We start from the raw sequence: 25,961 nt of genomic DNA on the forward strand, positions 1-25,961 counted from the left end.
CAAGTGGGAGCCTGACATGTAATAGGAACTCAGTAAATGGTAGCAATTATTATTATCATTACTATGACTGTCAACCATATTTGTTCATCAGAAATCTGTTGCCTTTGTGCCATCTACAATTTAGCATGAGTTTTGCCAAGCAGAGCCATGTCCAAAGGCTTCAAATGAACCAATCTTTCTGAACCTTGATCTCATAAAACACACATGGAACATCCCCCAAAATTTGATCATTGTCTTTAAATTAAGTAGAAATAATTTTTTCTTTTAATTTAGTTAATTCAGCTTTTTTATAATTCTACTCTTTTCATTTTTTTTTTTAGCAGATATGGATTACCTATCACAAGGTGGCTTCAAAGCAATCTCAGCTCCTATTCTGCTGCTTATGTAGAAGTTTGTATGTAGATTAATTCATTGTACAGGGAGGGTTGACAAACTTTTTGTAAAGGACCAGATAACTGTTTTAGGCTTTGCAGGCCATACATTTCTCTGTCATAAATACTCATCTCTGCTGCATAGCATGAAAGCAGCCATAGACAGGGTGTGGCTGTGTTCCAATAAAACTTTACCAAAACAGGCTGCTAGGTGAATTTGGCCCATAGTTTGCCAACCCTTGCTCTATTGTATTCTGGATTAGCAATGAGTCCTGTCACCATGACTCAGAGGATTTATGTACTACATATGGCAAAGGACTTGAACATATGTGAGGCCATCTGAAATTAATATTTAGTGAAAGTTTCCCAGACCGTAGAACTGTGCTGTGTTTGGCGTACATACCTTCAGTCACATGCTTCTCTGTATGAGAACCCCTCTGCCACTGTGTGGTCAGTTAAATTCTGTCTTGTTTACAGACAGAGTGCCTGTGACTTACAGGTGTTCCCCACTCCTGCTTCTGATCTGAGCAACATTGAACTAAATTTTGTTTTTTGCTTTTGTTCTTTCCTCTTCCTAAATTTCTGTTTCCTTCTTTCTTTCATCCTCCTTTCCTGCTGTTTCTGCTGTACAATTCAGTGTTCTTCTGAGCGACTTGAATTTTATATTTTTTGCCAGCGAATGTGAGGGCCCCTATCCTTCTGATAGTGAATGAAGTCATCCCATAGTATCTGATGCAAGGCCCAAGACTTAGTCTCTTTGCAGTCACTGTGTGACTTCATGCTGCACAAAGATTCTTTGTTGATAGAGTTTCTTCCTTGCCTTATCTTCATATACTCATTTTATAGGTATTTTGGCCACTAAAAATAAATACCAGGTACTGCACACAGCACTGGAAATACAAAGCTGAACATAAAAGGCATTGTTCCTGCCCTCATGAAATTTAGCAAAGATGACACACATTACCTATAGAATTACACAAATAATTAATTATGGTTGTGATGGGTAATAGAAAGGAAGAGTGTAATTTGCAATGACAAAATCTAGTCTGAGAGGTCAGAAAAGACTTCCCTGAGGAAGTGATTATAAGCATATAACGAGCCTGGAGTAAATGTTTATTAAATTAATGCAGAAATGAAATTATATTTCAGATAAAACCTGAAGGATTGGCAAGAATTAACCAGATAAAGTTTAGGGAACAAAAATGAGACGGGGGTCAAGTCAAATAGCAGCATGTGTTGAGATGCTATGAGCTTGGATCATACAGTGAAGCAAAAGATAACATGAGGAGACGGGGGAGAAAGATTGCTCTTACACTGAAGTGCTAGAGCTAGCCAGGGGCATGTTAGTAAAGGCCAACAGGCTATGTTTAAGGGTCTGGATGTGTCCTAAGAGTGATAGGAAACCATTGATGGTTGCACGATGCATTCCTAGTTACTCGTGGCTTTAAATACTTTAAGTTTTCAGAAGGCCGACTTTGAGTCTACCCCTTGAAAAATATACCTGATCCAGTTATTTCTTTTATGCACTAGAAGCAGATATAAACCTACAGGTCCACACGGCAACTTTCAAACTTTCACTTATTAACAGTTCATGTCCTTATAATACTGGTAGCTATTTCCTGATGATAAAGGATCGTGTTGAGAGGTTAATAAATATTTGTAGACTCATAGACACTTTCAAGGATATCAGAGATCATTAGTTGAGACTCTAAGATGGGTCGGGAACCTATGGCTCGTGAGCCAGATGTGGCTTTTTGATGGCTGCATCTGGCTCGCAGACAAATCTTTAATAAAAATAATAATAACATTGAAAATATAAAACATTCTCATGTATTACAATCCATTCATTTTCTACCACTCATGTTCATATTTGCAGGTGACTGGAGCCAATCACAGCTGTCCTCCAGGACATCACCAAATTTTTATTGGATAATGTGTAACGTACACGGGTCGTTGTATGGCTCTCACAGAATTACATTTTAAAATATGTGGCGTTCATGGCTCTCTCAGCCAAAAAGGTTCCCGACCCCTGCTCTAAGAGACCTCTCCAAAATATCACAGATGAATAAGTAAAGTTTCCTTCTTCAGCAGTGCCAGTAACTCCAAGTTCTCTATTCTCAACATTATTCCTTTCAAGCTGGGAGGGGGTGTTTTGTTTTGTACCACTCTGGCTTTTCACTGGTTCTTCCTTCTATGAGTAAAAATATCTTCCTTGTTGCTTCTTATTCTATTTCTTAAAATTGCATAGACTAAGCTCAACTTGCCATTTTTTAAGTGGTTAATAGACAAATCTTTACTTAAAAACCAAGATGCTCTGGCTCTGGCCAGTTAGCTTTGTGATAGAGCATCAGCCCAGCATGTGGGAGTCCTGGGTTCCATTTGTGTGGAAGTCCCAGGTTTGATTCCCAGCCAGGGCACACAGGAGAAGCGCCCATCTGCTTCTCCACCCCTCCCCCTCTCGTTCCTCTCTGTCTCTCTCTTCCCCTCCCGCAGCCAAGGCTCCATTAGAGCTAAGTTGGCCCAGGCACTGAGGATGGCTCTGTGGCCCCTGCCTCAGGCACTAGAATAGCTCAGGTTGCAACAGAGCAACGCCCCAGATGGGCAGAGCATCGCCCCTTGGTCGGCATGCCGGGTGGACCCTTGTCAGGCACATTAGGGAGTCTGTCTGCCTCCCTGCTTCTCACTTCAGAAAAGTACAAAAAAAAAAAAAAGATGCTCTGATGGAACTAGAGATCAGATTATGAATTACAAACTGGGACTGTATGAAGAACCCATTAGGATAAGCATGGTAGAATGAGATAGTGATTTATCTCTTATGACATAATAACTAATAAATAGCATAAAATTAACTGTACTCAGAGCTAGAACCTTGTTTCTTTGGTCAACAAATAGAGTGTCTAATATGTGAATAGAATCTTATTACATATTCTCAGGCAATAAATGAAATAAGAGTATTTGGCTTATGAGATCTTGCTCTTAAGAGTTTATGATTGTCTTTAAAAGAAAAGATTTTTATGTTTATGTAAATGCAATAAGTGAGCACATGCCAAAATGAGCAGTAAACTAAAAAAGAGCGGTAGGAATTCCAAAGAAGAGACCACAGTAGGCAGGGGTGGAGCAAACCTTCTATCAATACTTGAATCGCGGAGTTTCTTTTTAGAATGGGATGGACTAAGCCTTGTTTATTACTTATCCTCCTCCCTCCCATTTACCCTCCACCCCTTCCCATACCAGTTCTCTGGCCTGGGTGATCCTTCAAACAGTGTTTATTGAGTTAAATTATTTTATCTCCCATACTGTGTCAGTGACATTTAAGATGTTCCATTTTATAATATTTTTTCACTTTACTTTTCTATGCTTTCTGAATTTTTCCAATGAATACACATTTTTTAATTAAAGCACACACACACATACAAAGATGTGGTTGACCTAAGAACATCCAAACCTATAGAACAATTTTATGAGTTTATTAGTATTTATTTGAGCCAAACTAAGGACATGCCCAAAGCAAATTCTCAATGGATCAAGAAAATGTTCCAGAGGATGGCAGTTAGGCAGTTCTTTTTATACATTTTGAGTCAAAGGAGAAAACTTAAGGGAGGTCCCATGAAATTTATTGGTGGTAGAATAAGGAGGCAGGAGAAAGCAAAACGGGGAAAGCTCTGAGATTGGATACAAAGCAAAATGGAGAGACGCATACTTATTTTACATTGGTGGATATAGGATAGTTAACGTTTAACATATACAGTAGATGAAAACAGTATGGTGGCAATAAGATAACAATGAGGAGTTTTGGTGCACCTGCTCTTGTGAGAGTGGTTAAGCCTCTGAGTGGGCCTGGAAATGATTACTCTGGTATTTCAAAGGTGTGTCGACCTGATGCACAAGAACAATGGTCAGGACTCACTTATGGCAGAGTAACCTTTACCAAGGAAGCTATAGGCCTGGGGCTTGATTATCCACCACGCCCTGCCAGTTCATAATTTATATTGGGATCATGGTCATGAGCGGTCACTTTTGGTCCTGTTACATTAGCCCCCTGAACTTGTCAGGTTTTTGTTCACAATATTCATACCTATTGTGAGAAGATAGGAAAAGACTAGCCTTTAGAAGATATGTGAAAAACATTATACAATTTTCTTTCACACTCTTGAAATGGGTCCATTAGGAGCTTCACCAGTGTACATTAAGATGACCAGCAGCTTCTTCTGAATGACTATTCTGGGCTGACCTAAGAGATTAAAATAAGTGGATTATGAAGCATGATGACAGTAAGGAGCTATTGATTTGGCAGCAACGGCTTGCTCATAGTTCCTTATTTCTCTGTCTGATTTCTTTCAAGCATTTCTTTATTATGTTTCTTTCCCTTTCAGCGGAACGGAAGCCCCCTCTTTTCAACATGAATGCGATGAGTGCCTTATATCACATTGCCCAGAATGACTCCCCAACTTTACAGTCTAATGAATGGTAAGACTGCCATTGTTTGAAATCTCTAAGAAAATCACTCTATGTGTTTGGCAGTGTCATTAAATTCCATGTTAAATACCTCACCTGGAAAGCATTCCATTTCTTCATTGTACATTATAAAGAGTGACGTTGGCATTAACTGGCTATACACATACACACATACAAACACACACTTGTTAGTTCTTCCCTCACTGTAGCTTGTACTGTGTTCTTAGTATGTGAAGTACCTGTAAATCTACAGGGAACATGCCCTGCTACCTTCCTAACAACTCTAGTCTCAAGTCATGACAGTCTTGTATTGGTTGTCCCAGCTTTTATCACTTCTAAACAAACATAAAGTACCCTCTTTGATGTTATTATTTTTCCAGGTGTCTTTTTTTTTTTTTTTTTTTTACTATATGTATATTTAAATATATTGGGACAGAACATATACTATCTATTCAAAATATGTAACGTTCCTTGCTGAACATGACAACATTTTGATAAACATTCGGGCCACAAGGTGAGTTTTAGGAAAAGGGCAATTTTTTAAAAGAGTGGACAAAGTGGACTTTTCAAGCTAGGCAGCATTTTCATCCAGGAAGCATATTCCTAGGTTCTCTGACTTATGCTTCAAACTCTAGTACCTGGTTATAAGTTGTGGGTGATGGAACACTTACCAACTGGTCATGGAGAATATAGGCTTAAGACTTAGAGTTATCTTTGGAGAGAAAAATGTATATAAAACTATTATATAATTATAGTATTTTCACTGTCTCATAGATGTTTTGGTTTGACCTTGCTTATATATTAAGATATGTTTATGTTGACTAATTTGAAGTGTCCACATTCATTAGCCAAAAGAATTAATTTTAGATACTATTTTAGATACCTCTTGAAAATGGTTCAATTAATTCCTCTAATATCCCAAAAAGTATTTTATTAAAAATCTAACAGGTAAAATTTTCCCTGGAATGAAAATTATTTTAAGTAATCCATGTGTTCTGCAGACCCTGATTTCATTTTCTTTCAATATATTTGCACACACAGGACGGACTCTTTCAGGAGATTTGTTGATTACTGCCTACAGAAAATACCTCAGGAAAGGCCAACGTCAGCGGAACTATTACGGGTGATTGTTTTTGTTTTTGTTTTTTTTTTCATTTATTTGTTTTCTTGTTGAATTTATTGGGGTGACACTGGTTAATAAAATAATATTCCAAATTTATGTTTGAGGAGGGGTATTTAAAGCCACATTGTAGTGGAATATAGTGAGTCTTTCCTGCAGCAGCTCATCCTGACAAGCTGGATTAGAACGTGCTGCCTTGTCGTTACCCAGAGGTAGAAGCTGAGCATGGAAATATCAAGATTATCTCAATGTATGTGCTAAACATACATTCCCTGTGTTAGTTTTCCCCTCTCATTTCCTTTGTCTTACACCCACCCATGTTTTTGACTTATGACAAAGAATATCTTTCCTTGCTCTCTGGTCATGATGGTGATAGTCTTATGACTAATTTCTGTTATGAACTTTCAGGATAGAGTCTGTGAATGTTCAAATGACAACTGAGAATTTCACTCAGGTTGTTGCCAAAACATTAGGCAGTAAAGATGGATGGTATTAAATATATAAAGCAGACATTTACATAACGTTCCATCATACATGTTGGTGACAAGAGTAGCGTGTTAACTGCATTCACTTGATTTCACCATGGTATTTTTGAGCATCTCTTTTCATGTAACATTTTATTATAGATCTTATACATAGGCACTGTGTTCCATCTATATCAGTAGAGTATGTGGGAATCTTTTAAAATATATCTTTTCCTTGGCACAAAATAGTTAAGATTTCTTTAACTTTCTTCCATATGCATGTTTTTCAACTCTTGTTTGTTTTAAGAACAACTCTGAAGAGTTGTATTGCCCAAACAGCAGCTGCCTCTGTAATTGATGAGTACTTTGGCTAGGTCACCAATTCTTTTTTTTTTTTTTGTATTTTTCTGAAGTTGGAAACGGGGAGGCAGTCAGACAGACTCCTGCATGCGCCTGACCGGGATCCACCCAGCACGCCCACCAGGGGGTGATGCTCTGCCCATCTGGGGCGTTGCTCTGTTGTTGCAACCAGGGCCATTCTAGCACCTGAGGCAAAGGCCATGGAGCCATCCTCAGCGCCCAGGCCAACTTTGCTCCAATGGAGCCTTGGCTGCGGGAGGGGAAGAGAGAGACAGAGAGGAAGGAGAGGGGGAGGGGTGGAGAAGCAGATGGGCGCTTCTCCTATGTGCCCTGACCGGGAATCGAACCCGGGACTTCTGCACGCCAGGCTGACGCTCTACCACTGAGCCAACCGGCCAGGGCTTAGGTCACCAATTCTTGGTTTCCATTTTCTTTTTCTTAAAATGCTATAAACATTTTTCTATCCTTTTCTGGCTTTTAGTGTTCCTGGAAGAAATAGGTCTGAAGCGGACTAGTTTTCCACCCAAAAGCAAGCTTTTTCTTCTTGTGAGTCACAAGCCACAAGAATATGGTGACAGAAGATCAGGGCAGAGGACTCTACCTAATTTTCATTTGGTGTAGAGCTAGCACATGCCCTGGATATGAACTATTCTGTGAGCCTTAGCAAAAGCTCTACATTTCCAGAGTGAGAAATGGCAACCAGAACAAAACACTGTAGCACAAGATGAAGTAGTATCTTTATTACTTTGAAGCAAGCAAAGATCTTTTTAAAGGACATGAAAAACATTACCATAAAGGGGAAAAATAATAAATTTGGGCTATATTAAAATTAAGGGGGGAACCTTAAAGAAGAAGATACTACAAGGATCCAAAGATGAATTTTAGGGCAATAGACAACAAAAGGATACAAAAAGGAAGTGGGCAGGAGTAAAAAAAGAAATGGAAGAGCAACATCAAAATATAGCAGATTAGGCCTGACCTGTGGTGGTGCAGTGGGATAAAGCATCGACCTGGAACACTGAGGTTGCCGGTTCGAAGCCTTGGGCTTGCCTGGTCAAGGCACATATGGGAGTTGATGCTTCCTGCTCCTCCCCCTTCTCTCTCTCTCTTTCTCTCTCTCTCCCCTCTCTCTCTAAAAATCAATAAATAAAATATTTTTAAAAAATTAAAAAATATATAGCAGATTAAAATTATAAACAACAAAGTAATATAATAAACCAATCCACTTAGGTTGTTTCCCTTGGTAGATAGTCTTAGAGAAATAAAGCAAAATTAAAAGCAAATAAAAAAAATCCTACAGATGATTTTAGTGATTTAAAATTTTTTTTATTTATTTTTTATTTTTTTATTTTTTTGTGTGTGTGGCAGAGACAGAGAGAGGGACAGACAGACACGGAGAGAGATGAGAAACATCAATTCTTTGTTGCGGCTCCTTAATTGTTCATTGATTGATTTCTCATATGTGCCTTGACTGGGGTGCTACAGCAGACCGAGTGACCCCTTGCTCAAGCCAGTGACCTTGGGCTCAAGCTGGTGAGCCTTGCTCAAACCAGATGAGCCTGCACTCAAGCTGGTGACCTCGGGGTCTCGAACCTGGGTCCTCCACATCCCAGTCCGAAGCTCTATGCGCTGCGCCATGGCCTGGTCAGGCTGATGTTAGTGATTTTAGACAGATGATTTTAACATATGCCAGCCTATTACTCCTGAGGAACAAAGCAGAACACATGGAGCAGAAGATACTTAAAGATATACCTGAAGAAAACTTTTTGTCAAAAAATGTTTGGATTTTGACTTGATTTTTTTTTTCTTTTTACAGAGAGAGAGTCAGAGAGAGGGATAGATAGGGACAGACAGACAGGAACGGAGAGAGATGAGAAGCATCAATCATCAGTTTTTCGTTGCGACACCTTAGCTGTTCATTGATTGCTTTCTCATATGTGCCTTGACCGTGGGGCTACAGCAGACCAGTGACCCCTTGCTCAAGCCAGCAACCTTGGGTCCAAGTTGGTGAGCTTTGCTCAAGCCTGATGAGCCCGTGCTCAAGCTGGCGACCTCGGGATCTCGAACCTGGGTCCTCCGCATCCCAGTCCGACACTCTATCCACTGCACCACTGCCTAGTCAGGTGGATTTTGACTTGATTTGATTTGATCTTTATTTGATTTGTTGAGTCAAATCAGATGAGCCCATTATTTATTCAATAAATATCTACTGATTATCTGCTGTGTGCCAAGCACTAAAAATGATTTTTATAAGTACATAAGAAAAAGAGTTCCCGCACTCACAGAACCTACATTCTAATGAAAGAGTATAAAAACAGACAAATAAATATGTGATGGTGTAATGTCAGGTGGTGGTAAATTGTTTACAGAAAAAAATGAAGCAGACACAGGGAAAAAGAGTGGCAGGAGCTGCTGTTTCAGAAAAGGACTAGAAAACAAAATACATGCAACCATAGTGTAGGGTGGGGAGGAGGATTGAGGCAGATTCTAACAAGAATATTCTATAGTCTGCATTGCTTTTATTTTATTACATAGTTTCCTATTTGACCTTAAGTTACAGCTTCAAGTTTCCTAAAACCCAATATGCTCTTCCATAATTTCAAGCTGTGGTGTAGCAAAATAATTTTCTTTCTCCCTGTCATTCTCATCTTGAAGTATGCAGGCTACACTTACTTCCGGGAATGGCATTTCATCTTCAGAAAGGACTCTTTGCAGAGGAAGAGATATTTTATAAAAGCAGGAGCAAAAGCCACAATTTCCCTAACAGCAAAGTGAGGGTGAAGAACCACAAGACATGTAGTGTTTTTTTTTTCTCGCAATGCTTTTGTTCCTCTTTTCTATCTTTTAAAACTTACAAAGAAGTAAAATCCATTCCATCATGTAAGGCCTACCACATTTATCTCATTTCCTCAATATCTTCAAATTATAATTTTACATGAGTGAATGCTCCACATAACTAAACCTTTTCCTTTAAGGAACAAAACCTTTTCCTCCTACTTTTGATCATTTTCTGTGTAAAAATATAAGGTGTGCTTCTCTACCTTCTAAAGAAAGTATAGTGAACATAATTTTACTTCTTGATGGCTCAAAAACGGTAGTGTTTTGTGAACCCTTGGAGCATAAAAAGACTATATGGAGGCATTGCCCCTTTGCCTGTAGCCTACAAACCTTTGTTGGTTTTCATTTGGTTGGTGGTAGGTGGGTTAGCCATGGAATTTCTCTTTCTCTACTGTCAGGCTGTCAGAGAACTTTCAAAGTGCACATCTTGTTACAAGAAATAACCCTCCCTCTAACAGTCCTCCATCCTTTCCCTCCCTCCCACTTTCATTCCCTCTTTCTAACCTGCTATAGGCTGAGAAAGCAGGAAGCCAGAATATGCACTGAAAATCATTGGCAATATTTAAAGTGAGGGCCTCTTATACCAAGAAAAGTTTATGGACTTTGAGGCAGATATTTTCACTCCTCAAAGGCCCTTTCCCCTTTTTTCTGGTTGTAGGACTTTTTAAAGGGAAGGTGAAGTTGCAAGAGCAAGGGTAGAGGAGAGGAGGGTATATGGGTGATAAACTGTGAGGGACAAAATCTTGACTTGGGGGTGTGTGAACACATAATAGGGTGTACTGAGATGTTGTAGAATTGGGGATCTGAAACCTCTATAAGTAGGTTACCTAGTGGCACCCTAATAAAATCCAATTCAAAAAATGACAAAATTGTTTTTAAAAGATGAAGTCGCCAGAACTCTGACCTCTGAATAAATTTAACAGCTGTCACATTTTCAGTCATACACTATATATGACCACAGAAGTAGATAGCAGAATACTCTCTACAGTAGTGTAGTGGGGGGGAGGGGACTGAGGCAGATGCTAGCAAGATATTCTATACCCTGCATTGCTTTTGTTTATTGTACAGTTTCACATTTGCTCAGTGACTATTTAAAGTTATAGTCGTTGTTATTACTTGCAAGAGAAGGTAAACCTCAAGAGTTCTCATGTAAACTAGGACAAAGTGGGGCTTGAAGAAGAGAAAAGCATTATAGTTATCTCATGATGAGATTTAGACAATATGAGAGGCCACCTGAAATGAAAATCATATCTTCTTACTTTTGCAAAGTCCATGGAACTGTTTCATGTCTATTTATGACTAGATCTACGTTTTGCACCTAAAAATGTGTTTCTCCTGATCAGTTTTTGTTATTTTCTCCTCTCTCAATTAGCATGACTTTGTCCGACGAGACCGGCCTCTACGTGTCCTGATTGACCTCATTCAGAGGACAAAAGATGCTGTTCGTGAACTCGATAACCTACAGTACAGAAAAATGAAAAAAATCCTTTTCCAAGAGACACGAAATGGACCATTGAATGGATCACAGGAGGATGAAGAAGTAGGTTCAATTTATCTTAGCAGCCCTTGTAGAGGGCCTCCTGTGTGACAAACTGCTGAACTGGGCACAATGAAAACACTTCCCGGGTTAAAAATGTAACGGGTGCCCTCTGCCTTAAGAGACAGACCGAGTTGCAAGAGAGATAGATATTCATGAAGTACTCTTCTACAAAAGAAAATACGGACAGTGCTGCAGAGGTGCCCCACCAGGCAGGGCTGCACAGCGGGAGGATGAGTCTGCCCATGGGGGTTGGTGAAGGCTGCCTGGAGGACGTGATGTGGCTGAGTTTGACAGGAAGGCGTGGGGCATTTTAGATGCAGGAAAGTGCTGTGAAAGATCATCTTGGACACAGAATAGAATCGAAGATGGATTTGATTGGGTGACTAGTCCATGCAAGAGGTCAAAAGGGCAGTGTCAATGGGAATGGTGGTGGGGGAACCCTTTGGAGAAGCGCTGTATAAGTGGGTTTGAGAATGCAGTGCTTCTCATCAAAAGTGGCAGTGACAGAGGAGGAGGACTGTAAGGCATCCCTGAGCATTTGGGCCTGGGAAAGTAGAGTGGGTCAATACCAAGGACAGGAAAAGAACCAAGGAGGAAGAGCAGGTGTAAGATGATTTCAGATTGGTGCCTAAGGAGCTGACGATCCTAGCATCATATGCCTGACATGGTATTCAGATGGAGTTTTCAAAGGAGAGATGACTTCCTGGTTGCGCATTCGAATGACTTGAGAAGGGCTGGTGGAGGCACGGGTTAATGACAACTGGAACACCAAACAGGGTCTAGTATTGGTTAGGGTATACAAATTCAGAACGGAGAAGAGAGGTCCGAGTAAAGGGTAGTTGGTTGAAGGTCAGGAGCACTAAAATGATCATGAATCAAGGAGTTGATTGTAGAATGAGAGTACCGTGTGAGAAAAGGGAGGCCTAGGAGGCAGTGGCATCGCAGATGCTAGGGGAGTGCACAGTTTCAGGGAGGGAGCAGCCAGGTCCATCAGATGCTGCCGACAGGTCAAGTTAGACCAGAAAAACCTTGTGCTTTCGCCTGACCAGGCAGTGGCACAGTGGATAGAGCATCGGACTGGGATGCAGAGGACCCAGGTTTGAGACCCCGAGGTCGCCAGCTTGAGCGTGGGCTCATCTGGTTTGAGCAAAGCTCACCAGCTTGGACCCAAGGTTGCTGGCTTGAGCAAAGGGTTACTCGGTCTGCTAAGGGCCCACGGTCAAGGCACATATGAAAAAGCAATCAATGAACAACTAAGGTGTCACAACGAAAAACTGATGATTGATGCTTCTCATCTCTCTCCATTCCTGTCTGTCTGTCCCTGTCTATCCCTCTCTCTGACTCTCTCTCTGTAAAAAAACCAAAAACAAAAAAACTTGTGTTTTCACGTAGGACATTCTCAGTGACCATAGTAAAATAGTCTTATGGGAATAGTTAGACTGAATAGTAAGATTTCTAGGGGTTTTAGAATAAATGGGAAGTGTGAAAACAGACAGCAAAAGTTTGTTCTTTTAAGATTTATAGATTTGGTGAAGAAGGGAAAGTGACAACGGACAGTACGGGGAGGGTTACATGAATATGGGGCCAGCCTTCTCAGATCCACAGGTGGAGAGGAAGGAGCCAGGCCCGAGGCATCAAGAGTCAAGAGATACAGTTAAAGAAGTGGGGTTTCAGGAAGTGCTTAGGGTAGGACCTAGGGTAGTTGAGCACAGATTAGCTGATCTAAAACTAGATAAAAAGGAGGAAAGGAATGAAGGATATTATTTTAGCTTTTTGATATCAAAGAAAATAAAACAAAATTATTTTATCAATAATTATAAAAATGATAATTAGAAAGCTGAATGGGACTTTAAAGTCTCTTTATTGCATATATACAAATGATCTCCTTTAATTGGGAAAATAACTCTCTTAGAAATATAATGTATTATCTAACATTTCAAATTACCCCAATTACTGATGCCAGTGATTTCTTATATTGCCAAATAACAATTTTTTAAAGTTATTTATGTACCAAAAAAATTAAATTGTATATATATGATATATGTGCTTCTTTGAAAATAGGGTTTATTTGGAACTAAGTTGCTTTAATTATATTTAATCTTATATCAAAAGATATCCCACTGTGATGGATAAATTATATGTTCTGATTATTTTATCACTTCTCTAATAGTGGTGAATACCAGTATTATTTAACAGATATATTTAATAAGATTACAGAGGTAAGCATGATCGAATTGCTTAAGGGAGGCAGAATTTAATTACCTATCCAGGACAGTAAAATTAATATCCTTGCTTAGATATGAAGTTACTCAGTAATGCCTAGCAAAAGAGTATATTGCTTGTCAAATCTCTGAAAACTCTTTTCACTCTCTTTTAGTTTCAAATGACCACTGCTGTATTTGCACATATCCTAGAGGTCACCTGTCTAGTAGCCTGCAGTCTTTCTCTGGCACCTTGAGGTTCCTGAAGGTCTCTTACAAACCTGGCCTGATTCTGCTTCCTGAATAGCAATACAATAATATGATAGTTGCATATGACAGGGGAAAGCCCTGGGATAGCAGCATTTGGAGCCTTATGACTCATGTCCAGAATGGCCCCTGGGGAAGGCATAGAAGTGAATTTGAGCTGTCTGAAAATAGTGGGGGAGTAGTGGAGCCACTCCATAAAAAGTTTATCTTTGCAGATTTGGCAGAAAAGCAACCTGGCACTGCAAAATTGAGTGTGCTTAATAGCTTAGTCAATGGATTGGCGCTTTACCTCCAGTCATTTTTTTTTAACCTGAGTGTCCCATTTTTATAGGACAGCGAACATGGAACCAGCCTGAGCAGGGAAATGGACAGCCTGGGCAGCAACTATTCTATCCCCAGCATGTCTGTGAGCACAGGCAGCCAGAGCAGCAGTGTGAACAGCATGCAGGAGGTCATGGATGAGAGCAGCTCTGAACTTGTCATGATGCACGATGACGAAAGCACAGTAAATTCCAGTGCCTCTGTCGTGCACAAGAAGGTAGGTTTTACAGTCTCCTTCAGAGCGCTGGGCTTTGTCAATCACAGTGAAGCCAGCTTGGGCCCCTTAGCACCAGATATTTTAGTTGCCTTTTTACAACTGCAGTGTGGGACTAAACCTAGCACTGGATAAGTTCTTTTACAATGGAAAGGCAATGAAGGACTGTGTGAGCTGTATCTGTGCCCATTTCTTTATCTTCCTCTCCCGGCACTCTGATATCTACCACCATCAATAAGTAGAAATTTAAAAACCCATAAATCTCCAAGTCAAAGAAACCAATAAGTCCCTCTCTAAACCAATAAACTCAATACTGTAGACCAGTGGTCCCCAACTCCTGGGCCACGGACCGGTACCGGTCCACAGAGAAAGAATAAATAACTTACCTTATTTCCATTTTATTTATATTTAAGTCTGAACGATGTTTTATTTTTAAAAAAATGACCAGATTCCCTCTGTTACATCCGTCTAAAACTCACTCTTGACGCTTGTCTCAGTCACGTGATACATTTATCCGTCCCACCCTAAAGGCCGGTCCGTGAAAATATTTTCTGACATTAAACCGGTCTGTGGCCCAAAAAGGTTGGGGACTACTGGTGTAGACCAACGATTTTCAACCTTTTTCACCTCATGGCTCACATAAACTAATTACTAAAATTAGTATAATATACTCACATAAAATAATTACTATAATTAATATAATACAGTATAATATATTTTTGGACGATCTGACAAAAAGTAGGTATAATTTTTATTCATTCATACCAGACAGTTATTGTTATGTGTGGACTGTTGTCATTTTTTTTATTTGACTATCTAAGGGAAAAGAGGTCTGTGCCCCTGACTCAATAGTCAGGTATTGCATGTTTTGAAAATTCTTGCAGCATACTGGTTGAAAATCGCTGCTGTAGAATTTTAAAACTTCCTGAGTAAAACCCCTTGGATGTATCTGTCCTTTAGGAAGTATGCTTTTTCAGAGTATGTTTCTTAATGTATAGTCCCAAGATACTATTTGTTTTAGAAACACTTTCTACTCTTTTCTGTTATTTCTTGGATGTGTTGTTTCTAATTCTTCTAAGACTAGCTCTTTGTCATCTTAACTATTCTGACTTTTGAATGAATGATTGTTTTCTTATTTTTGCGTTACTTTTCCAATTAAAGATCATTTCATACAAGCCTATCATGGTTCATAAATTGAAATAATCTATGGAAAATATTTTAAGCTTCTCTCAAAGCAATTTCTGTACAAGGAATGTTGTACAAAATTATCAATAATTTTTGGAGGAATTTCCAAAAGTGTTTTTGAGTGACCTTAGTAAAGAAGTTCATAGCATGGAATTATAGGAGGGGAAAATCCTTTATAATTTTGTCCTTATTAGGTACATTTGACACATGTACTTATTTTAATAAATGATAGTGATCACATTTTCATGCCAGTGAGAGAGCATGTTTAAGAATTTTTTCCACTTATATGTCTATTGGTTATGCATTTGGGGGGGGGGGGAGAAAAGAAAACTGAACAGGTAAGGATGAAGGGCAGAAGAAAATATGTTGGTCCCTGGTTGTAAATAGTGAAGGGATACATATTTATTTTCTGAACCAATTAACTTATTTATTTATTCAACTAACATTGGTGGGGACTCCATTATGTGCCAGGAACTATGGTAGGCCCTGTGGATAGAGAGGAATTAAAACAGACATGGTGTTTTCATGGAGTTTATAATGTGTAGGGGAGATTTAGCAAATAATCATACTAATAACTATATCATGTAATTATGAAACTTGCTCTGGTAAAAGGAGAACTTCATCTAGCAGGGAGTCACCGAAAAGCCTATGCAATAAAGTGACATTTAAGCTAAAACTTTAAAGACAAATGGAAGTTACTAATTGGGGTGAGAGGTGGGGATAAGGCAGACAGCAACAAGTGCAAAGTACCTGAAACAAAAAGAACTTTGTATGTTCAAGGAAGAGGTGAAAGGTCAGAGAGGTTAGAGCTTGGTGAGCTCTGTGGTGGCCCGTAAGTTGAGACCAGAAAGACAGCAAGGACCCAGATTACCAGAAAGCCATTGAAAGGAGTGATATCAGAAAGTTTGAAGAATTCAGCATTACCAGCTACCCTTCTTTGAGTATAGGCAAGTGATCATATATTTGAAAAGTAGAAAAGAAAGTTTTGCGAGGCTCTCTTTTTGGAAGGAGTTTTCCTGGATGCTGGCATCTGGCTCTTCCCTTTCTAGGCCCTCTGGAGCTCCATGGGGTGTAGATAGCTAAAAAAGAGACATCTTGTGGGGTCTTTTTACTCCAGGACCTCTCCAGTGGGAACCCACAATTAGAGGCAAGATACTACTGGTATAGTCAACAAGAAAGAACACCCTGATCTCAAACTCATTGAGAGTTTTAATTTTAATTTTGGCATGCTAGTGTGGAGCTTTCCTGCGATGATATGGGTATTTCAATACTTGTTTCTCCCTGGTGTAATCACTTAAGAACAAATACTAATTTATATTTTGAAGTAGAAGGTGGTTGTATTTGATTCACAAAACAGTGCTTATCAGAAAGACTTTAAGTTATATAATACATTTCTCTTTTATTATGAGATCAAGGAAATGTGATGGAAGAAAATGGAAAAACCTTTACAAGTAAAATTTTGAATGAGTCAATTTAAAAATAAGCAGGCTAATCAAAAGACAATGTCAACAGTCAAAAGGCAACCCACAGAATGGGAGAAAATATTTGTAAATTATGTTGCACATTTAATACTTTGCATTTATAATATTTGCATAGCTAATAAGGAGTTAATATCCAGAGTATATAGAGAACTCCTAAAACTCAATAACCAAACACAATCCAAATCCAGTTTGTCAAAGAACTTGAATAGACATTTCTCCAAAGAAGATATACAAATAACCAATAAACACATGGAAAGATACTCACTAATCATTAGGGAAATGCAAATCAAAACATACATTGAGATACCACCTCCCATCTACTTCTCCAACCCTCTACCTCTGCCTTCTCTCTCTCTCTTTCTCTCCCTCTCCCACAGCCATGGCTCTATTGGTTCAAGCAAGTTGGCCTCAGGCTCTGAGAATGGCTCCATAGCCTCTGCCTCAGGTACTAAAAAAAAAAAAAAAGGCTCAGTTGCTGAGCAATAGAGCAAATAGAGCATCACCCCCTAGTGGGCTTGCTGGGTGGTCAGTAGCAGCACATGTAGGACTCTATCTCTCTGCCTCTCCTCCTCTCACTAAAAAAAAAAGGGGGGGGGGAGAGAGATACCACCTCATACCCATTAGGATGTCTGCTATCAAAAAAGGAAAGGAAAGAAGATAACAAGTGTTGACGAGGATGTGGGAAAATTGAAACTGTAGGTGGGAATGTAAACTTGTACAACTTCTGTGGAAAATAGTATGGCAGTTCCTTAAGAAAACTAAAAATAGAATTTCCATATGATGCAGCAATTCCACTTCTGGGTGTATACCCAAAAGAATTGAAAACAAAATCTCAAAGAAATATCTGTATTACCCATGTTCATAATAGCATTTCACAATAGCTAAAACACGGAAGCAACCCAAGTGTCCATCAATGGATAAATGGAAAAGCAAAATTTGGTATATATTGTACATGTAACAGAATATTCTTCAGCTTCAAAAAGGAAATTCTGACATAAGCTGCAATCTGGGTGAACCATGAGAACATTATCCTAAGTGAAATATGCTAGTCACATAAAGACAAATACTGTGTGGTTGCACTTATAGAGTCCTTAGAATAGTCAAAATCATAGAGACAGAAAGTGGAATGGTGGTTGCCAGGGGCTGGGAAAGGGGAAAAATGGGGAGTTGTCTAATGGATATAGAGTTTCAGTGCAGTGTACTGAACTGTACACTTAAAAATGATTTAAAAAATGGTTAACATGGTAAGTTAATATGTATTAACACAATAAAAAGAGGAAAAAAATATAAACAGACTATAAAAATAGAACATATTATACTGTATTTTTTGCTTCATAAGACATACCTAAGGTTTTAAGGAGGAAAATAAGAAAAATAATATTCTGAACCAAATGGTGTGTTGAAATATTTAATAAAATAGCATATTTTTCGCTCCATAAGACGCACGGGCATTTTCCCCTCCACTGTTTTGTTTTGTTTTTTTTTTGTTTGTTTGTTTGTTTGTTTGTTTTACAGGGACAGAGAGAGAGTCAGATAGAGGGATAGATAGGGACAGACAGACAGGAACGGAGAGAGATGAGAAGCATCAATCATCAGTTTTTCATTGCGACACCTTAGTTGTTCATTGATTGCTTTCTCATATGTGCCTTGACCGCGGGCCTTCAGCAGATTGAGTAACCCCTTGCTCGAGCCAGTGACCTTGGGTCCATGCTAGTGAGCTTTTTGCTCAAGCCAGATGAGCCCGCGCTCAAGCTGGCAACCTTGGGGTCTCAAACCTGGGTCCTTCCGCATCCTAGTCCGATGTTCTATCCACTGCGCCACCGCCTGGTCAGGCTCCCCTCCACTTTTGAGGGAAAAAAAGTTTGTCTTATGGAGCGAAAAATATAGTATATGAAAATTTAATGTTAAATATGGTATATTTGCACTTAAAAATACATCATCTTGGCCATGGCCGGTTAGCTCAGTCAGTTATAGCGTCATCCTGAAACACCAGGGTTGTGCATTTAAACCCTGGTCAGGGCACATATGGGAAGCGACTAATGAACACACCGCTGAGTGGAACAACAAATGAATGCTTTCCCCTCTCTTCTCTCTCTCTCTCTCTCTCCCTTCCTCTGTGTCTCTCTAAAGTCAATCGATCAGTCAATATATGTGTGTGTGTAATCATCTTTAAACACAAAAGAAACAAAAAATTTTCAGATACAGTAATTTATATTTGTTGGTTCACTTGAATTTCTAAATGTTTTTCACTTAAGAACCCAAATAAAATGGAATCTTCAACTCTCAATGGAAAATTGTATATAATGGACTGTAAGAAGGAAGAAACAAGTTTATAGTTTTATCTGTCCCTGTTCATTTTACTTTACTTTGGACAGTCACAAACCTCTCTGGGCCTCAGTTACTCCATCTGTAAAATTAAGAATTCTTCTCTATGATTCCAAAGGTCCTTTCCAGATCTAAAATTCTGTGCTTTGATTCCTGTAATATTTAAATATGCAATTCTCTAATGTGACCCTCAAGCTAATTTGTAGAGGTACGTCAGGAGCAAGCCTCATCCACACCTTACCCAGGACAAGGTCTACTTCATCTTTTATTATATATTTGGATTCCATTTCAGATTTCACTTGCAAAAGGATTGGTTTTTTGTTGTTGTTGTTGTTGTTGTTTATTTGTTTTTTCTAAAAGTCACTGCCCTGATCAGTCCCTTTTCTGAACAGATGGGATGGTAAGTACAATATATTCCATATAGCCAGGTACAGATAATATTTATGCCATAGTTTAGATCCTCTAGGAAGTAGAGATGCAACAATTTATCACAGCAAATCAAAGGCTTTATCAACCTTTGGGATGAATACCCGTGGAAGGGGAAGAGAAGGAAGCCACACTGGTCAGAGGGCAACGCTGAACGGAGTTATAGGCCCAATGGCAACCTCAAACCAACGCCCCCAGGGAGCTCCAGAGCTAAAATGGTCCTTTAGATTTGGGCCAGGCCAGGCCTTGATACCCGAACCGAGATCCACCAATGAATGTGAGCAGCCCAGAAAGGTGTGAACTTGGGCGAGGCTGCTCTCTACAGCCAAGGCAGTTCCTAAAAGAACCAACAGCCAAAGACCACAGCCAGCAACACGTTTTTCCTTAAAGAGAGTAGAGGGGAGAGCATTTCTGAGTCTGCCACCACTTGTGACCACAAAGATTATTTTAAAAAGGAAGGCATCAATATTGTTTTACAAAATATTTGCCCATTCTGCCTGGATTCAGATCCAGAATCTTAGAAAAGCCTATAGATCACTAAATTACATTATAAACAATGTTCTACCCATTATCTCATTTTCCTATTTTATTTTCTATTCAATAGTTGTCACTATCTAAAATTATATTATGTAATAACTTGTCTGTTATTTTGTGAGTAAAATGTAAATTTTATTAAGGCAAAGACTATGACTTCCTTTGCTCTGCCATGTGTCTCAACACCTATAACAATGCCTGACACAGCATAGGCACTCAGTAAATAATTGTGGAACAAATGAATGAACAACAGCAACAAAAAAAAAAACAGGGAATGAATTAATTACCAGCTATTAAACATCATGCTATTTCAACTCATTGAATATAATGGATTTAAGGGGTTAAATAATCTTAAGCATTATCTTTATCGTTTGAAAGACTTAAATGAATAGAGTTTCTCCAATAATATTCTAGATGATAAGAACATGCTTAATATGAACATGTAAGAATAGGGTGGGGAAATGTTTTGCCCTTCTGGATTGTTATAATCAAGCATGCATACCCTCAGTCAGTCTGGTCACACATATGAAACAGATTACCATTTTATATAGGAAGTAAACTTTTAAAGGCCATGTGTAACTAGTAAGAGTGTGACTTGGGGTTAACTGCTCCACATCCGGAATAAAGATGTCCTTATTTTAGCAGGACTGTTCTATCATAGCAAGCCCCAAAAATGTAAAGTGAAACACTGGGAATTTTCCTCTGACATTGGAATTTCAGGTTCCTCCCATCTCTCCAGTTTGGCTGCTTCTCTAGTCTTTCCTAGGCCCCGAAGGGATCCTAATCTAATCTTCCTTTTGAGCAAGAGTGATTTGATGAGTCTAAAAGTATATTCTGACAACATAAACTTTAATCACTGCTTTTCACAAGAACAGGAATATCACCATTTCTCCAGACTGGTAGTTCCCAAGGACTTCTCGCATTACTGACCGACTAGCACAGTGTGTGTCACACAGTGAGCACTCAGTAAATGTCCTGTGAACTTTCATAGGATGCAACTCTGCACTGTGGTAGGTTATTCACGAGTGGTTCCAGTGCAACTTTTCAGCCAGATTAGTTTTTCTGCTGTCACCTGGCCTGCTTCTGAGCCTCCACTCTACTTCTTAAAATCATTGTGTGTAGGGTAGTTGCAAACAGATTTTAATACCATCCGAAGCAGGAAAGTCTGTTTTCTTAATTTGTCAGCTAAAAGGTATACCTTATTTTGTTAAGTCTAAAATTAGCTATCTTTGCCAGCTGCTGCCTTCTATTGATATAGATCATTAGACTTTCACATATTAAAAGTATTTCTTTGTTTATTTGTTATTTTAGCTATCCCTGAAGAGCTCTAGTCATCGTGGGCCCCTTTTAGTGATTATTTTTTTTTAAAAAAATCATTCTATTCTATAACTCCTAAAGCTTTACTGGGCCCTTCTTATTAGTCCATTCTTTTTCCTTTTCTTTTCTTTTTTTTTTTTTAAAGAACAGCTTTTACCAAGTTCATGGAAGGAAAAAAAAAAAAGGAATGTCCTTGAGGGGATAGGATGATCTAATTTAATTTTCACTTGCTTCAGTGGCCTTTCCTATTTTTTTTTGCTGAAAAGCGGAGCAGGTTCTTTGACTCTTCAACTCATATTTGGCAAAGTAAACGTAAATTAACACATGAAGTTACTGTTTCTTGAACAGAGCAGTTCCACAAACCCGCTCTCTATAGTAACATCTTCACGCTCAGCATTCTGTTAGTGATTTTTCCTCCCCAGCGGCTGTCCTCCCAGGTGAAGGTGTCCTTTTCCATCCTCTCCCCTATCTCTAACCCCAGGTTTCAATAGTTTCACCTGTTTAGGCAACAAACCATTTCATACTGAAATGAACAAAACAAAAGAGGATGGTAGATTTGCTGATCCTTTCTCCAGAGCGTAAAAAGTGTCAATCTATGAAAATGTTTCTCATCACCATAAAAGCCATTTTTAGGTCCTCCGTTCCCTCATGTGTTCGTGTGTGTGTCACTATTTTACAACTTTCTTGGTGTACAGAGGGGCAGGTTTTTGAGAAATACACATTTGAATTTTGTTAACTAATATAATGTAAGAGACAACTTCATTTCCCTGACATCTCAAACCTACATTTAGTGAATGCCTAGTAAGTATCAGGCCCTATGCTAGATGCCAGAGTGACGGAGATTTCTCAAACCACATTTACTCCGCCTTCAAAAATCCCACAATTTCATGCACAGGCAGATAAGAGTGATGAGGATTGTAATAAAGATACACCCAAAACTTAACAGAGTTCAGAGGAGTGATTTCCAGGATTAATTTCAAGTTAAGCTAGAAACTCTAAACAAGTTGCTACACCATCAATCTTCATTTTAGAAGCATAAGATATCCAGACACTTAGGGGAAAACTTCTAAATAAAAGTAAAGCCCTTTATCCCTGATATAATGGTAAAAAGTTTGTGTCTTGTGCTTCACACACTTCACTGTATTGTATACAAGTTTAATTCTTTTGACTAAAGATTTGGAACAGATATTATGACAGCTTGTTTTTTAACCTGAAGAAGTTTTACTTCTTATGATGAAAGAATGTTATGCATTTACCATATTAACACAGATTTACTTAAAACTGATCCCCAATCATATTGGTTATTTCAAAAGAATTTGTTTGTTCCTGGATGAGAATGTTTTAAAGGTAAATTATAACCAAGTTATACATTTTATCTTGATAAATGTAGAACACGGTAATTGTTCTTCATATTCTAAAATTATCCTTCAACATCAAAGAAGATGGCCCTCTTGTCATTTGTAAATAATCTTCATAGACACCTAACTGCAGAAAATAGCAAACTGACTTTTTCCACTATTAATCTTAAAATGTCTGTGGTTCGGGGCCCTGGCCGGTTGGCTCAGCGGTAGAGCGTCGGCCTGGGGTGCGGGGGACCCGGGTTCAATTCCCGGCCAGGGCACATAGGAGAAGCGTCCATTTGCTTCTCCACACACCCCCCTCCTTTCTCTCTGTCTCTCTCTTCCCCTCCCGCAGCTAAGGCTCCATTGGAGCAAAGATGGCCCGGGCGCTGGGGATGGCTCCTTGGCCTCTGCCCCAGGTGCTAGAGTGGCTCTGGTCAAGGCAGAGCGACGCCCCGGAGGGGCAGAGCATCGCCCCCTGGTGGGCAGAGCGTCGCCTCTGGTGGGCGTGCCAGGTGGATCCAGGTCGGGCGCATGCGGGAGTCTGTCTGACTGTCTCCCCCCTTTTCCAGCTTCAGAAAAATACAAAAAAAAAAAATGTCTGTGGTTCGGAAGCTCTGAAAGCGAAGTATAGTCATTTTCAAAGGGGCTGCTGCATAAAGGGGCAGCGTAACCAATGGACAGCACAGCCAGGAAAGTGAATGCTTTAATTTGTTCATATTTGCTTCCCAAGTCACATTCCCCCATTTCAAAATAGCTTCATTATTTAAGTTGTCTTCAGAGTTTTAACTTTCTTTATGCAAAGGAGTTGGCTGTTTTAAAATTAATTTTCCTTTGTACTTGAAGTGGATATCTACTGTTAGACTAAAATTCTGCTCCATTTTGTGATCTCTTGCATAACTTAGTGTTGGTGATCTCTGTTATAGAGCTGCTATGCAAAACTAAAAACTCTTTCCTAAAAGAAAATATATATTTTAGGCTTCAAAGCAAAGATTATACTGTTCGCATTATATTATATTTAAAGTAAATTAAAATTTTGAACCTATTCTTCAGACTAACTTCTAAAATAGCATTATTTTAAAATTATACTTTACTGGGTTATCTTATTATTTTATGTGTCTACTAAAATCACTATGATTATGAGTTTTAACTTTTCCAGTATATTCCAAGATCCTTGAGTTTAAAAACTTAGCTACCATAATGTGACTTTTAATTTAATAAGCACGATCCTAACCCAAAAGTGTTCATTTTTATCTGAGAGAAAACAAAGTAATAATATTAAAATTATACATATTTGCACATGACTATATTTTGTTTTATTCTGGCATGTGAAGAGTGTGGAGGCCATTGTCACTGGTTATCTTTGTAAATCAAGTTACAGTTTGAAACTTAAGATCTTAGTTGATACACTTAATATTAACTCCTCACCAAAACTAGGACTTCTCGGGCTTTACCTAGTCTCTCTCTTCTGCTTTGTAGCATTTAAAAGCTTCTTGCTTTTCTGGTACTGTAATATTAAGGGAAATCAATTATGGAGAGAATTGTAATTTATTAATGAACATTCAGCAACTTGAATGGTAGCTACCCAAATACCTTTCTAGAACCTCAACCTAGTGCATAAATTTCAGTCCCACACCTCATCTTTCTTTGCCCTGTAAAATAAGAATTTAGACTTCCCAGAAAATAATGTAGAAAAATTTTAATAGACCTATTACTTCTTTTATAAATTTGAAAAGTGTGAGTTGAGATGCATTGTAAACCTCAGCACTAACAGTACTTCTTGCAATGAAGGTAAATCTGCACTGTTCAATATGGTAGCCATAATTAGTGTGCACCTCAAAATATAACTGGTGTGACTTAAGAACTGAATTTTACTTTATTTAATTTAAATATCCATGTAGCCAGTGGATTTTTTATGGCACAGTACAATAGTGGAACATCCATTAAATTTGACATATGTGCCCTCAGTGGCATTTAGGGACCCTTCATTATTTGGAAAAAAAAATAGACCTCAATACAGTAAATTGAGAAAAATTTTTTTCTGAATATAGATATAATGGGAGATACCATCCCAACATTCTGAAGCATTCTAAATTTATTAAAGCAAAAAGAAAAATCAGCCTAATGATAAATTTGCTGTTGGCTCTTGGCTTTTACATAAAAACCTGGATGTAAAATTTAATATTCCTCAAAGAATATATGTATTTTGACTTACCAGAATTTTAGACTATATAACAAAATTTTGTATTTTCTAAACATTTAATTTGTTTGCTGATGAAGGAAGGGGCACAATTATAAAAAAAAAATTTTCAGATGGTCATGGACAAAATGCAAAACTGACCTCTCACTAATGGTTTCTCCTAAAACCCTAGGGAAATGAGAGAATTAATTTCTCCTTCACTGTCCTGAACATGTACTATTTAAAATCCCCCATGGTTGTACATGTTTTTGAGCTATTAATTATTATAGTATCCTCTTTTCTGCAGGGTTAGAGCTACTTACTGACTGACCACTCCATCTTTTATAGAGAGACACATCACCCTTTGAAAGCATTTTCTCCTTTAAAAGTCATTTCAATTGCATTTAAGACACATCCATTACTATCCTTCCAGGGAGTGTTATTTTTCACTGAGCGTTCCAATAAGATTAATCATCTTTGCCCATCAAGAAGCACAGGCTTGATTAAATCAGTCAAGGGCATTAAATTCCAGCTTCACTCACTCTGGTGAGCATACTGAGACTGAGTTGAGGAAGAATTTGTGAAAGTACCATTTGGTTAAAATTGTATGCCTGTCTCTTTAAATCTAAAAAAAAAATCCTTTCAGAAGCTGTAGAGAGAAGGTGCTAGAACTGTGTACGATCATGACTGGAAAGCAGGATCCCTCAGTGACTGCCGAATCTTCCCAGCACAAGATAGAGAGGCAGTCCGGCACAAGCCTACACTCGTTCTAGGCAGAACGATGATCCTACCGAACAGATCTCAAATAAAATTAAATTGAGAAAGCAGATCTTTCAAGGGAATGAGGCGGAGGCTCGCTTTTATGTTAAAAGCGACCAGCATCCTCCTTGCTAGACATGGACATGACATTTTCAAAGGAATTATTTGGTTACAGCGCTTTAAACAAACTGTTCTAAGGAGTCTGTACATTGCATTGTTTTTTTTATTCTTTTTTTCTTTTGCATATATGTAATTCTGGAGGTA

The 25,961-nt window shown here is 38.7% G+C and overlaps 1 protein-coding gene and 1 non-coding gene across 3 annotated transcripts in view; both read left to right on the forward strand.

Moving 5' to 3' along the window:
* Positions 1–25,961, forward strand: part of TAOK3 (TAO kinase 3) — a 160,804-nt gene that overhangs the window by 97,435 nt on the left and 37,408 nt on the right. For both annotated transcript variants that reach the window (XM_066260470.1, XM_066260471.1), the window contains exons 11-14: positions 4,745–4,838; positions 5,868–5,949; positions 10,981–11,148; positions 13,948–14,154. In XM_066260470.1, coding sequence (XP_066116567.1) covers positions 4,745–4,838; positions 5,868–5,949; positions 10,981–11,148; positions 13,948–14,154 — 551 coding nt within the window. The remainder of the gene's footprint in view (positions 1–4,744; positions 4,839–5,867; positions 5,950–10,980; positions 11,149–13,947; positions 14,155–25,961) is intronic.
* On the forward strand, positions 22,965–23,040 carry TRNAP-GGG (transfer RNA proline (anticodon GGG)). Its single transcript has one exon. It is a non-coding gene; the product is annotated as a tRNA-Pro (tRNA).

This window comes from Saccopteryx bilineata, chromosome 2 (genome assembly GCF_036850765.1).
Source record: "Saccopteryx bilineata isolate mSacBil1 chromosome 2, mSacBil1_pri_phased_curated, whole genome shotgun sequence".
Lineage (NCBI taxonomy): Eukaryota > Metazoa > Chordata > Mammalia > Chiroptera > Emballonuridae > Saccopteryx > Saccopteryx bilineata.